The 14,464-nt window shown below is 39.0% G+C and overlaps 2 protein-coding genes across 2 annotated transcripts in view; both read right to left on the bottom strand.

Annotated features, from left to right (window-relative positions):
- LOC309495481 (adhesion G protein-coupled receptor L1) overlaps positions 1-14,464 on the bottom strand; it is a 163,220-nt gene that overhangs the window by 41,747 nt on the left and 107,009 nt on the right. The gene's annotated exons all lie outside the window — the stretch shown is intronic.
- Positions 10,038-12,878, bottom strand: LOC309494272 (uncharacterized protein). The gene is made up of 3 exons (XM_082163542.1): positions 12,530-12,878; positions 11,504-11,537; positions 10,038-11,198 (listed from the first exon to the last, which is right to left on the bottom strand). The coding sequence occupies exons 1-3, from the start codon at positions 12,767-12,769 to the stop codon at positions 10,762-10,764; spliced, it is 711 nt and encodes a 236-aa protein (XP_082019668.1). The 5' UTR covers positions 12,770-12,878; the 3' UTR covers positions 10,038-10,761.

The following is a 14,464-nucleotide window of genomic DNA, read 5'->3' as shown; positions in this document are numbered from 1 at the left end:
CTGACGGCGTCATGTTTGAGATGTTAGACAGACAGACAGACAGATAGAGAGATAGATAGACATATAGGTAGGTAGACAGACAGACAGACAGACAGACAGAGATAGATAGACATATAGGTAGACAGACAGACAGATAGACAGAGAGATAGATAGACATATAGGTAGACAGACAGACAGACAGACAGACAGATAGTGACATTGTGTTTCTCCTTTTCTGCTGCGTTTGACATCACGGCTCACGACAGACAGACAGACAGACAGACAGACAGACAGACAGATAGATAGATAGATAGACAGACAGACAGACAGACAGACAGATATACAGACAGACAGACAGACAGACAGACAGATAGATAGATAGATAGATAGATAGATAGATAGATAGATAGATAGATAGATAGATAGATAGATAGACAGATAGGTAGATAGACAGACAGACAGACAGACAGATAGATAGATAGACAGATAGGTAGAATCGAAACTCTTCTTGGAAGCTCTTGCTTGCCGTCTGAACTCTTGTTTTTGCATTGGTGCATATATCGTCTTTTCTTCTTCTGCTCGTTTTCCCTGTTTTGCCCCCTTCTGGATCGGAGTGTGTGATCGCCTGTGAGTGTCTTCATCGTCTGAATGAATGCACTGAACCATGACCAATACATGTACCGCTACACCCGGTAGACTGCACATGGAGTCTGCCTGAAACTGTTCTCATGGTCTTGTAGAGAGAGAGAGAGAGAGATGGAGAATGAGAGAGAGAACGAGAGTGAGAGAGAGAGGGAGAGAGAGAGGGAGAGAGAGAGAGAGAGAGAGAGAGAGTGAGAGAGAGAGAGAGAGAGAGAGAGAGAGAGAGAGAGAGAGAGAGAGAGAGAGAGAGATGGAGAGTGTGAGAGAGAGAGAGAGAGAGAGAGAGAGAGAGAGAGAGAGAGAGAGAGATGGAGAGTGAGAGAGAGAGAGAGAGAGAGAGAGGAGAGAGAGAGAGAGAGAGAGAGAGAGGGGAGAGAGAGAGAGAGAGAGAGTGAGAGAGAGAGAGAGAGAGAGAGAGAGAGAGAGAGAGAGTGAGAGAGAGAGAGAGAGAGAGAGAGAGAGATGGAGAGTGAGAGACGGGGGCGGTGAGAGTGTTAGCTTCTGATTCAGCACTTTTCTTTTTCTGGCATCTTGGTGGAAGTTTCCAGAAATGTTCTGTCTTCATACGCAATCGACTCGACCGAGATCATTCTCTCTTCTCGTTTCTTTCTGTTACTCAGAGAGAAAGAGCCAGACACAGAGAGATGGCGGATAGCATGAGAAAGAAAGACAAGCGGGGTGTTCGTTTCTTTCCAAACAACCTCTAAAGACCAGAACCAGAGACACCAACACCAGACAGTTATAGGTGCGGAATAATGTTCAAGTCAACTCAGCTTTATTTATACAGCGCTCTTTACAACACCGAGTGTTTCACAGCAGCTTTACAGAGATAACAGGAACATCATTCAAAACTAAAACTAAAAGAAACATAAACCATGATCAAGGGAAACCCAGTGGCAGTAATGGGCTGAGACGGATCCAGTGTAAACATCTGATGTGTGAATGGGAATATTGATCCATGAACACAACCCATTTATTTCAGTCACACTGCATGTTTATGAACATTATTGGGAGTGTGAAGACACTAGAGTTTGTCAGATGCTTTACTCTGAGTGCATCTTTCTGAAAACACAGTCAGTGATGCTTGAGATCCACCATCAGTGTGCATGTGAAGATAATACCAGTGAACATGTTTCATTTCTCCACATCCATCAACAGGTGGCAGGAGTGAACCAGGAACGTCCTTCACTGCAGATCTGCTCATGTTCTCCTGTTATATTCAGTGGGATTAGCAGGAATATTGCTTGTCTATCAGCTGTTGTCCTGAGGCAGGAGACGTACATCTGTGTCAGAACTGTGGCTCGCTCATCTCGTCTTGGTCTCCACAACTGGGCATCTGTAACAGTCACTGTCTACGGTACCATGTCCAGTGAGGGGCAACACTTTAGTTTACAGTGTCCTTGTTACATAATGTTACATGTACTTACCATAGTAATAACAGTAAATGATGCATAATTGCATGCAACTAACCCTCAACCAAACCCTAACCCTATAGTACATACCTATCAGTCCTTATAGAATTACACTGTAACAATGACACCTTAATATAAAGTGTAACCCAGTAAGGAATTGTAAAGTCGTCATGAAACGTAGGTTGCTCTCGTCTTTTCTCCTCTATTGTGTCGTATATCCGAGTGAAACGCTTCTGGAACAAGAACACATGTGGGCGGGGCTTGACTGGGTCTGTGGGGAACTGATTGGATGGTTGTGGTTTGCTATTGGCTGATCTCATGTGAGTGACAGGTTTTAGCCCCGCCCACATCATCAGAGAAGAGAGGAGATGCTGCAAGAGGAACTTATTCTGATTCAACATTATTAACACAATAATGATGTGCACGGATAAATCAGTTACAATAAATACTGTAATAATAATATCAAATGCCACTTGTTGCTGCTGTAGTTTGTCTGTTCTGGACCGCCAGTGAACACGTGATATCCATGTTACGTAACGCTACAGCAATAACACACATCGATCAGAGTGCATGAAATGGCATTTAAAATACTATTTTACTGTAGCTATGGGTTCTCCGATTATGAGCAAAAGTAATTAAGGCTTAATATGAAATAGATTTATGTATTTACTATTGATTATGTCTTCATGTCTAGTTATGAAAGAAAAAAATCTGCATAATTTATTTTTGCTTAGTTTTTTTGTTTATGTACATATTGGTTGCATTATTGGTGTGCATGTAAACCAGCCATTGCGTCACATGCTATTTATACTGAAATGGCAAGAAATCCTGCTGAACGTGTTCAGTCTGATGGGAACACTTGGCAATTCTCCTGGAACAGGAAGACGTTGCGGTTAGAGATCCAGTCTGGCTCTTTCTCAATCTCTTTAGTCATTCACTGTCCTCCTCCTGCACTGTATTGTTTCCAAAGAACCAGAAGAAGGGCCACACGGAGTCAGGCCAATGTGAGAAATCACTGATAATATCTCTTATTGCAGCATATGTGCATACAGATGTTAGCAGGACCTGATTTATAATGCGCTTTGTCAGATAATGGCAGTAGTTCCTGCATATTCATGCATGACTGGAAAATCAATGAATGGAGGCAATGCCAAGATTTCTGCTGATTTCGAGATTTCTGCTGATTTCGAGATTTCTGCTGATTGTTGATTTCTTGAACGCAATGGCCAATCACATGTGTTTAAGTTATAATCCACTCGAGTTTTAGTGCTGAGTTCACATTCATCCCTCGACAAAAACCCGACAGGATTTTTCCATTGGTTTTGGATCATTGTGGAAAATGGGCTCTTTGACCACCAAAAAGTTTATGATTCTTGCACGTTTTGTCCGTCATGATAATCTTCACAATTAAACACGCAGCGTTTTATGATTTTTGAAGCCTAAATTCAATCACCAGAAGTAAAAATCGAAACGTTAAGCTATAGACGAAATAGGCTTCGACGTCACCATCATTAAGCTTCAGCAATGCTTTCAGTCTTTGTTTTAAAGTAAGTTTGAGTTAAAAGAGTGTGCAAGAGGCTATACACATAACGAGGCTGTTAAAGCCAATAGTTAATACATGACAACCTGTCGTCACATTTAGACACTTGTTAGCAAATGCCTTTTCCAAGACACGTAAAAGCTTTTAAAAAATCACATGGGTTTTTTTTCTGTCGTAGGATCAAATGTGAACCTTGTGTTCACCACAGACCTTAATTCAGACATTCAACCAAAACCCCGTTTAAAAAAAAACAAACAAAAAAAACATTGATTTTGGGGAAACTCGTTTCAGGGCCTACAAAAATACAAGCATCTAAATACTACACACACCTGCAGCTCTCTATACGCTTTTAACACTGTGTGACTATATAGGAAACAACATTTATGGGACAGTTTTTTGTTGCTGGTTTGAAATATGTTAGTTGTAATGCGAGTTTGCCGAGTAGTTTTTGAGATTTCAGGATTTCAGGACATTAGTTGCCTGTAGACGTTGCAAATATGGCCTCCGATCGAACAGACTTTCCATGAAAGGGACTTTGCTTACAGGTGTTGACATTCACTACTAATCACAAACTAAAGGTAAAAGTGCTGACCAATCAGCTTTCAGACAGACAATATATGAAGAATCACATCACGGACATGCAAAGAGCTTTCCCTCTGAATCTCTTCCAGTACCACCGCACTGTTACAACTGACGAGAAACTGCATGATTACTCACTCTACTTTCACTATGTGCCATTTTTCTTCCAAGTGAAGCAGGAAAATCAAAAGGGATCAATGATGTCAGACCGAAATGAAATATGTTTCAGAGGTCGGCAAGACTTTATTCTTTATTTTTTGGTCTTTGGAATAAAGTGTGTGAATCGCTCACTATGAGAGAGACTGAGAAAGTCTTCGTTTGACTCATGTTGAGATGTTCATGTCTTCGGTGGAGTTTCTCCTGCAAGATTCAGTTTCATGAACTCTCACACTTGCTCGGTTCCAGTCAGACGCTGTAAAGTGAATTTTCGCACTTACTCATGTTGTTTCCGGACGCTCTGCACACAACATGCCCAAAGTTTTAAACATCCGTTTGAGAGATGCAAAGCATTCATTTCTCTGCAAGATCTTAGTCAAGTTTGCCTGTCAAACTTTATTTAGAAAGAAGCTCTTCGTGTCTGTCCTTCTGAATCTTTCCTGTTTCGTCTTCTACAGTGACAAGAATGTTGAAGTATATTGGGTTTCAGGCGCCTGGTTTGTATGTTTGTTTGTTTGTTTGTTGAGTGTTGTGCCGGATGTGTCAGTGTGCGGTGAGCACTGAAACTCTCTCTAGCGTCTCTGACAGTAAGTGACGTGGGCGAGAGATGGCCTGGATTTGGCAGAACTTTCCTCCCACAGGGTCTGATGAAGAGACCTCATCAGAGGAAAGAAAGACACACATTTTACCCTCTCAGCTGGTTCTCCCAGACAGGAAAACTCCTTTAAATGGAGAGTTAAGTGCCCCTTCACACTCTTAACATCAAAGGTTCCAAGAGGAGCTTTTGCCATAGAAGAACCATTGGTTCCTCAAAGAACTTTTCAGTGAGCAGTTCTTCAGTTTAGTTTATTTCTAAAGCACATTTGTGACCCTGGACCACAAAACCAGCCACATGGGTCAATGTTTTTTAAATTGTTAGGATATGACAATATTTGCCCGAGATACAACTATTGAAAATCTGGAATCTGAGGGTGCAAAAAAATCAAAACATTGAGAAAATCTCCTTTAAAGTTGTGCATTTATGTTGGCAATTGTGCTGCAAACAGGGAAGAACAAAACAAGACATTACTATGTGTTAAAAGCCAACGGAAAGAGATATGTTTTAAGGCTGGATTAGGAAGGCTGTTCCATAAAGTGGGACCAGCCTCAGAAAAAGCTTGAACACTTTAAGCAAGTTCTTGGAATTTTTTAGTAAGTTTTGATCTTCAGACCTTCAGATGCGTCGTGAGGGATTATAGTGGAGTAAATTAGACATTTGATTATGTAGAGATTTATAAACAAGTAATAGGATTTTAAACTCAATTCTATAATTAACTGGCAGCTAATGTAAATCTTCCAGAAGGGGAGAGAGACTTCTCGGATAGAAGCGGCTTCATTTTAGCATCTTAAAAGAACCATTTTTCTTAGTGTGAAGAACATTTTAATAATCTTTTTTTTTTTTTTTTTTTTTTTTTGGAAAGATTTCATGGATGTTCAAGCTTCTTATGGAATCATTAATGCCATAAAAATAACCTTTATTTTTAAGAGTGCTTTGTAGCATACAGTGCCAAGATATTTTTTTTGCACATAATCCCAAATGTCAATACAAACTCCTCACATCCAATTTATTGTTGCTTGCATGCATCTAATTTTAAAAGACCAATCAGCTTGGTAACAGGCAACATATGAAGAATCACATCATGGACATGCAGAAAGCTCCAGAAGTGTCTCTGAATCTCTTCCAGTAGCACAGCACTGCCCTTCACCCACTCTCGTAAGCGAGTATATAGTGTATAACTCCTACTGGCTCATTTTAATGTTTAGCAGAAACATCTGAGACGCTGTTGAAACAGGAAATGTTCTCAGACCTTTTGCTAACATTATGACAAGGTTTTGTCACAGTTATAAGTTATGAATAAACATTCTTCCAGTAACATTAGTAGAAGGTTTGTTCATATCTGATCTTTAATGTTCTCAAAACGCTAGCACAAAAACAAATTATATACGTCATTCATGGAGCATTTTTTTCTTTTTCTGAAATGTTTGCAAAATGATAAAAACAGAATGTTTCCATAATGTTCACATTACTTATTTTTATTTATTTATTTTTTTACGTTTTAAATGTTCTGACCCATATGAAAAAAACCTGCATGGTTCATATACAGCAGCCATATATCTTCCTTACTTAAATCGGCCAGAATTACCTTCTGTGTTTCATGTAAGGCCAATACATGTCCTGTACAAAAAAAAAGGCAGGCGCGAGTCGACACTCGTTTAAGGTGAGTAACATTGCGTCTCTGTATGTTCTTTCGCATTAAATAAAATGATTTGAAGCACATAAATGATTATACAGATAAAATAAAACATACACACACCTGAATTTCACAGAGGAAACCCACCAATTCTGCGCCGCTGAGAAGAGAAGAGGAGAACTGTTCTGGACTGGAGAGAGCTCAAACAGCGCGCGCTTACTCAACCGTTGAGTGTCGTCAAGTCAGAGGGTGGGGGAGGGGTGCATTGTTTTAATTGAGTAAACTCAGGCCTGGATTGGCTAATCGGGAGCACCGGGAGAATTCCGGGTGGGCCGGTCTGTTTTATTGGCCAGGAGGGCCGGTGTTGTCATGGCACTGGGTTGAATGCTTTCCTTATGCTTAATGCTTTTTATCGCAGCCCCACAAACAAATACAAATATAGTCACTTTGTTAGAGATGTGCGAACAAAAAAGAAGAGATACAAAACATGGATAGCCTATAGGCGCAAAGGCGGCGCTGAAAAGGCCAGAATAATAAAATATCTCTAGAAACTCAAGCGGCCAAATAGACGTGTCAGGGCCGTACCGACCATTGAGGTCTCCTGATTTTTCCTGAGTGTATAATGAACGTTGTGAAATAATTGCCTAATATTAACTGCTGCAATGATTCGCATATCGCGACGATAACCGACCTCATCATCTGAGCTGCTTCAGCACTCAAACACCGCTCGTCAGAAATGGCAAAATGTTTGAGATGACCGATCAAAGCAAGCGGGATTTATGTTCACAGAAGCGCGACGCGACGCTTCACGAGATAAGGTGCAAGTGGCTAAACTAAACAGCTGTTTTACGATAGAAATTTTAAACGACCGACATAAATAATCACTTTACAAAGACTGTATCAATCTAAGCTCAGCTTCAGGAAGGGGAGATTCACAGGTAAAGATAAAGAGACTGAGAGAAGAAGAATGAGAGAAGGAGATGAGAGAGGAGAGCAGGTAGAGCTATTGCATAATAATGAGAATAACTTTATTACAATGGATTCCTATTTAACACAGTCAGATGTTCTTTGCCAATGACAGTGGAAAAATAATATGCCCCCGAACCCCCTAGCAAGATCACTTTTGGGACCTCTGTATTTATAAAACCCTGTGTACTGATATTGCACTGAATAGAAAATTATATTTTTGAAAAATACGATTAATTACAAGGCTGTACAGAACAGTGCACTATTGCAGACTTAGGGCCTGTCCACACGGAGACGCGTTTCGCTGTATACGTATACATTTTTTATCGTATTGGCGTTTCGTCCACACGGATCCGGCGTTTTCGGAGACTGAAACTGCTATTTTTTGTCCCAAGGTGGATAAATCTGAAAACGCCGCCCTTGCGTTTTCGTGTGTACGGCCAATCCGTACATTTTGTGAAACGATGATGAACCAACTAGATGGTCAACTAGTCAGACAGCAACTACATTTAAGTCACAGCAACTACATTTATGGTTTTTCATATTGTTCAACAAAGTTCTTGTTTAAAAAAGAAAAAAGAAAAGAAAAAAAGAAGCTACTGTGCCTAATATTATTGTTGGATACAGCCATAGTATACAGCGCGCAAGGTTTAGGTTTATGCGCATGCTTTAAGTCTTCTTCTCCGTTTTTAGTGTATGTCTGTGGCAGAATTACAGCGCCACATACTGGTCTGGCATGTATACTACATCGTTTTGAGTCCGTTTCAGTGGTTTCGTGTGTACGCAGATATTTCTTGAGACGACGCCGTGTTTACGGATTTTTTTTTTTGAGCGGGGAAAAAAAATATCGGATAGGGAAAGCTCTGGCTTCGTGTGGATGTGGCCTTTGGCTCAATCCCAATTCACCCCTTGGCCCTTGACCCCTCCGTTTTGCGCGTTCCCGTGAAGGGGTAGGGTTGTCTCGATTCTTTTTTGGTTGGAGGGGTAGGGGGAAGGGCCAGATAGCCCTTGAAAGATTGGGCCTTATATACTGAGGGTTTAATTACATTATTTTAATTGTCAATCGGGAACTAAAGTGGGCCGGTCTAAGGCATGAAACTCCAGGGCTGAAAATAAGTCCCACTCTGGCCCTGAGTAAACTTAATCAATTTCTTATGCGTGTTAAAAAGCACAGGGGATACAGTATCAAGCACAAAAAAAAAAAAAAAAAAAAATAAGACAGTAAACTCAAAGTAAAGCAAGGCAGTAGATAAGGGATAGTCTACTAAAACAAAATTACAATTCACAAAACAATCATAGAAACTACAAATACAAAAAAATGAGTACAAGTAATTAGAAATAAATAACATTGGGAATACATAAATAAATAATAATCTTCAGAAAATCAGGAAGTAATTTATAATGAAACCATAATTTATTTGAGCAACAAAGAAGTTTTAGCAGCTTTCTTATTAGGTGATTAACAAAGAGAGTCATACAATAATTTTAAATCAACACAAAGAAGTCTAAAATTGGGCTTCGAAACAGTTACTTTACACTTATGAAGATAAAACTCTATCCATTCTCAAATATTGTGATGGAAATTTCACAAATATATTAGCTCAGTGTATTTTAAATAAATAATTGGTTAGTCAAATACTAAATTATTTTAGTGAAAAACTTCAAACTTAACTGTAAATTTCAGACAAAATTAATTGTTGGAGTTTTAGTCAATTATTTCGGTATGTTCAACTCAAACTATCAAGTAAATGATATTCAGAGATTTTATTAGGTTAATAAAGTTAATTATTACTGTGATATTTACTAAGCCACTGAATTATTTTTTAGAGTGATAAGCATAAGAATCACTTCGACATTTAGGAAAGTTTTATGTTAAGAATATAACTGTTGTATACTAGTACTGTGATAAAGTTCAGAGAAATTGTCACAAATGAAAATTAAATCATATTGATATTGATATGTGAAATATGCAACTGTATCTTGTAGAACACACTCTAATAAATGTGTGCTTGTGTGTGTAGTTTAAATGTTGTGTTTAATCTAAGGCTGATTATACAGTATATACCCATGATTGACTACAGGCATAGGGCTCAACCTAGGACAAGATAAGAACAAGCATGAGTGAAGTAAAGCCTTATACTGACTGGTAAACTGCACTGTGTTTTATACACGTCCATGCTGGACATTCATATTAAATTAGAATTTATTTTCCTATGTTTTACATCATGAAAATCTATATGGCTTTAGTTGTATAGAGGACATATATGACATAATATGATTGAAAATACATTAATATTATGCAATTTATATATGTGGTTTTTGCAGCATATATGTCCCTTACAATATTCTGTTGGAACATATAAGAATCACGGGAGTTTTTAGCAAACCTTTTCCATATGGGGAGAACATCAGAAATAATATGTTCATTATATGGGAACGTTAGCAAAACGAACCTATTTGTGTTAGCTCGGTACATGATGCTAACGCTATATTAGTTTATGCTTGTCTATTTTTCATCAAACACCCCCACAGTTATGTAAAATTAACATTTTGTTTTATTAAATATAGTATACAAAATAAAGCATTTCACACATTGTCATCATCGTTACATTCATCTCTAGAGTTCCTGAGTTTGTTAGCATTCAGACCAGCTCTGCTTCACAACAAACGCACAATCCATGTGTGTGTGTGTGTAGAGATGCTCACATTCATTCACACATGCAGCTTTTTGAGTTCTCAAACGTACAGTGATAATACAGACCCAACCAAGGCAGTTAGTACACTAGTTAAGTGTTGATGTGTAGGTCAAAGTTCACGTTATTTCTGCGATGTACCGAAACATCGCGAGGCTAATACAGTACAGTCATATCCCTTTCATCAGTTCTGACGCCGCACACACGTAGTGTTTTGCACACATTATATACAGTATAAAAAAAATGATATAAATATAACAAGTCTTTAAAATGTTAAACACATATAAATATATTTCAATTATAAATAGTGCTTAAGGAGCATTGCTTATCCGTTCAGTCTCCAGATGTCTTTGCATATTATGGGGTTTTGTTGTAGAGGAAAACCTGCCAAATTTGGCAGAATGCATAAGAATACTGAGGCTAAGATGATAAAGTGCCAGTCTTTATGATAGCTGAAGGCATCGCCAAATAAGCCAAGATAGTTTGCGGACATTAGTGGAGTCAAGATGGACTGAGTATGAAAACAGTCCTGAGTGCATCGAAGACGGTCCGAATCAGTTCGGTCACGTATGATGTGCTGCTTGTACTCCGTCCAGTCCGTCCACGCGGAATATCCCAAATCCAGAGTCGTTGACCTCCAGACTCCAGTCGCCCGGTGAGCCCTGGATCTCAGATTTGGCCATCAGCCGGTCCCCGTTGTCCGGGAAAGTGACGACATGCCAACAGGTCTGTCTGATCGGATCTGTCCCGTTCACTTCCGGTAACTTGACGGTACAGGAGAGCTCCTTGCTGTTCTGGCGATTGTAAAAGCTGACGGTGAATTGGCCATCCGAACAGAGTCCCCTGCAGGATAGACTGAGCTGGACGTACAGAAAGTAGCTTCCACTATACGTCACATCCAGTGCTTTCTGACTTTTGTCGTAGCTGTAGAGAGAGCCGATGGTGTGAGTCTTCCCGTAAGCGAAACCTTCCCACGCCATATTTTCACTTTTCAGTTCACCTGCAGGGCAAAGACAAAGAGACTTTTACAATACAATACAACACAATACAGTTTACTTATAAAGCACAAGTTAAAAACAACCGAAGTTAACCAAAGTTCTGTACAAGAGAAAAAAAACAGCAAGTGAAGATATATTACATATTAAATGAAGAAACTAAATGCTTTTAAAATCAAATAAAATTCCTTTTCTTTAAAGAAATATTCTAGTTTAAACACAAGTGGTCTACTCATACTGGGTTTTACAATTCCTTTGCATTGCATTATTTGGAGTACAGTGTCTGAAATATACAATGGTAAGAACTTACTTTTAATGGCCCTCAGGTATGCAAAATTCTGCATCTAAAAAGAAAGAAGACAGAAAAAACACACACATTAGAAACGGGTTCAACAAGTCTTGCACACCTGCAGAGAGAGACGAGCGACGAGAGGAAATGGTGCTGACTCATCACATGTCTACAACTGGCCAGTTGCCTGGGGTTTATCTAGGCCAACACATGTTGCATCGGGTTCTTCAGATCTGTGTCCTGGTTTATTTAAACCATCCACCACTTTCTAAAGAATTACGCTCATTTATTTACAGAAAACTTAGGATTGTATAACTTTAACAGTATGATTCTAAAATCAAAGCTGGCAACTGAGCTGCATAAAAAGTTCTGTCTAGGTATCATAATATTGAATGATTATTAAGTGAATAACTTTGTAAATCAAAACTAACTTTAGCTGGACAAAAACTTTATTCTAGAGCTGCTGTAAAGCCTAAACAGTCTCTGTTACTTTAATGTCCTACTATCACCGTAAAGCTGCTTTGAAACAGTCTATATGGTTAAAAGCGCTGTATAGATGAAGGTGACTCGACTCCATCAGAAGGGTCAATGTACTTTGAATAACACATTTGCACTGGGTCCAAACAATCATGCTTATTGCGTACATATTCAAAAACATCAAACTGTACCATGACATGATAAATAAGAGCATACGGTAACACTTTACAATATGCACAATACTTCTACAGCATTTATTAATCTTGGTTCATATTAATTTCAACATGTACTAATACATCATTAAAGTCAAAGGTTGTATTTGTTAACATATGTGAACTAACATGAACAAACAATGAACAGCTGGATTTTTATGAACTAACATTAACAACTTTAATAAATACTGTAACAAATGTTTTGCACATGGTTACTTTATGTTAGTTAATATATGAATGAACCTTATTGTAAAGTGTTACCGAATCTGCTTCAAATAATATATTTGTAATGTCATTTAAAACCTTAAAAACATGCTCGAAAAACATTTAATGTCATATTTGTAGGGTAAAACCTCACCTTATACGCGATTCCCGTGTCGGGGAGATTCGCGATCAACGCGCCCGACTCCGCTTCGGACTCTCGTGATGTTCTCCCGTTTAGCTCGTTCTCGATGTGTTTGGCGAACCAGAGCGCGCCCGCGAGCGTGACCGCGAACATGATGAAGAGCGCGATCACGGACCCGGTGAGGAAGGTGTCCAGACACCGGCTCCTGGACCGGGACTGGCTCTGGCTCTCGACATCTGTGGACGCGGACATCTCCAGAAACTAGCGGTGTGAAAACACTGTAATCCACAGCAGGTGCAACTGAACTGAACTGATGTTATGCACAGTACATCAGCATAGTTTTATACCCATGAGTGCTGGGAGAGGAAGTAACGGGTTTCCCTCCGCCCACGAGACAGAGAGAGACACAGAGAGAGAGAGGGAGAGAGAGAGTGAGAGACAGAGAGAGAGACTCGCCTCGGGAGGTTCAGAGAAAACCCGACCAACTTTCCGCTCCTTTCGCTCTTGCGCAAGCAGAGGTGGAAAGCGGGAGGAATATGAAGTGTGAAGTTCTGTGACTGGCTCCATATTCCGCTAGCTTATTTCATGGAATATCATCCTACATGTATCCCTTCATTAGCATGTCACACTATATCACACGCTTTGTGTGAAGGTAAGCAGTGTTAATGCTGTTGTTTCCACTTGCACCGCGATCCCGACTGCCCCATACACAATAAGGAAGAAAATGCCCCCAAAAAATAAATCAAGTAAATGATGATGCAATACTTTCAATTTGAAATGGAAATCTGACAACAATGTGAGTAGTTTGCATCATTGCAACAGTTTGTTAAATAATAAATAAAGCTGCTTATGTCTTACGTTAGACTCTCTTCACTGTTGCAATAGTCCAGGGCTGCCAACGTTTGAGTTTGGCTTGGAGTGAGTATTATGGACAACGGGGCCTACATAATTAGTTTTTCTAATAATATATATATTATATACTTAGGGGTGGTGGCGCAATGGATAAGACACATGCCTTTGGTGTGAGAGACCAATGTGTCCCTGAGCAAGACACTTAACCCCTAGTTGCTCCAGAGGCGTGCGACCTCTGACATATATAGCAATTGTAAGTCGCTTTGGATAAAAGCGTCAGCTAAATGAATATATGTAAATATATATAATTAATTCCGTAAGCATACAGGGAAACCTGTCAGCTGGTATTATTATTATTATTAATAAATGTTTAAATTAACAGCTCATTCTTATTAATATAGTGCAGTTTTAATAATAATGCTATATTTGTACAATTTTAATGATTTAATCATTTCTGACCGAACAATTTTCTGTTTTGAATTTCTAAAAATCACAGCTTCATCGGAATGTTACGAAACTTGGTGACTTTAATGGCATTGGGTATGTGAACACAAAAAAATTGAGGTCATGATCCGAGCATGCTAAGTGGTCGTAAAAAAAAATAGTCACACTTGTGGTCTTCGGTCAAAAATGACCCCCATTGGAAATGAATGGGAAATTGACAAAAACTAAAAAATTCTCCGAATTTTTGTGTGTACAATCTACAAATCGGCCACAATCCTAAAAAAAAAAGTACACAGTTGTAAAGGGGTGACACTCATCAACATCAAGAGTGCAAAAAAGACACCCACCCACCCACACACACACACACACACACATACAAACACTTTTATACACATACACACCAATACATTTTGATTACAAAAATCTGTTTAGAATTTTTAAAAATCACAGCTTCATCGGAATGTTACGAAACTTGGTGACTTTTATGGCATTGGGTATGTGAACACACGAAGAAAAAAAAAGTCATGATCTGAGCAAAAAAAAAAAAAAAAAAGTCACACAAAAATGACCCCCACTCAAATGAATGGGAAATTGACAAAAACTATTATATATTTTTTAAAATATTATTTTACATAAAGTGTTATAATTGAA

The sequence above is a fragment of the Leuciscus leuciscus genome (assembly GCF_965113295.1).
Source record: "Leuciscus leuciscus genome assembly, chromosome: 3".
Lineage (NCBI taxonomy): Eukaryota > Metazoa > Chordata > Actinopteri > Cypriniformes > Leuciscidae > Leuciscus > Leuciscus leuciscus.
The sequence above is the reverse complement of the archived record's forward strand: the minus strand, read 5'-3'. Positions and strand labels throughout refer to the sequence as shown.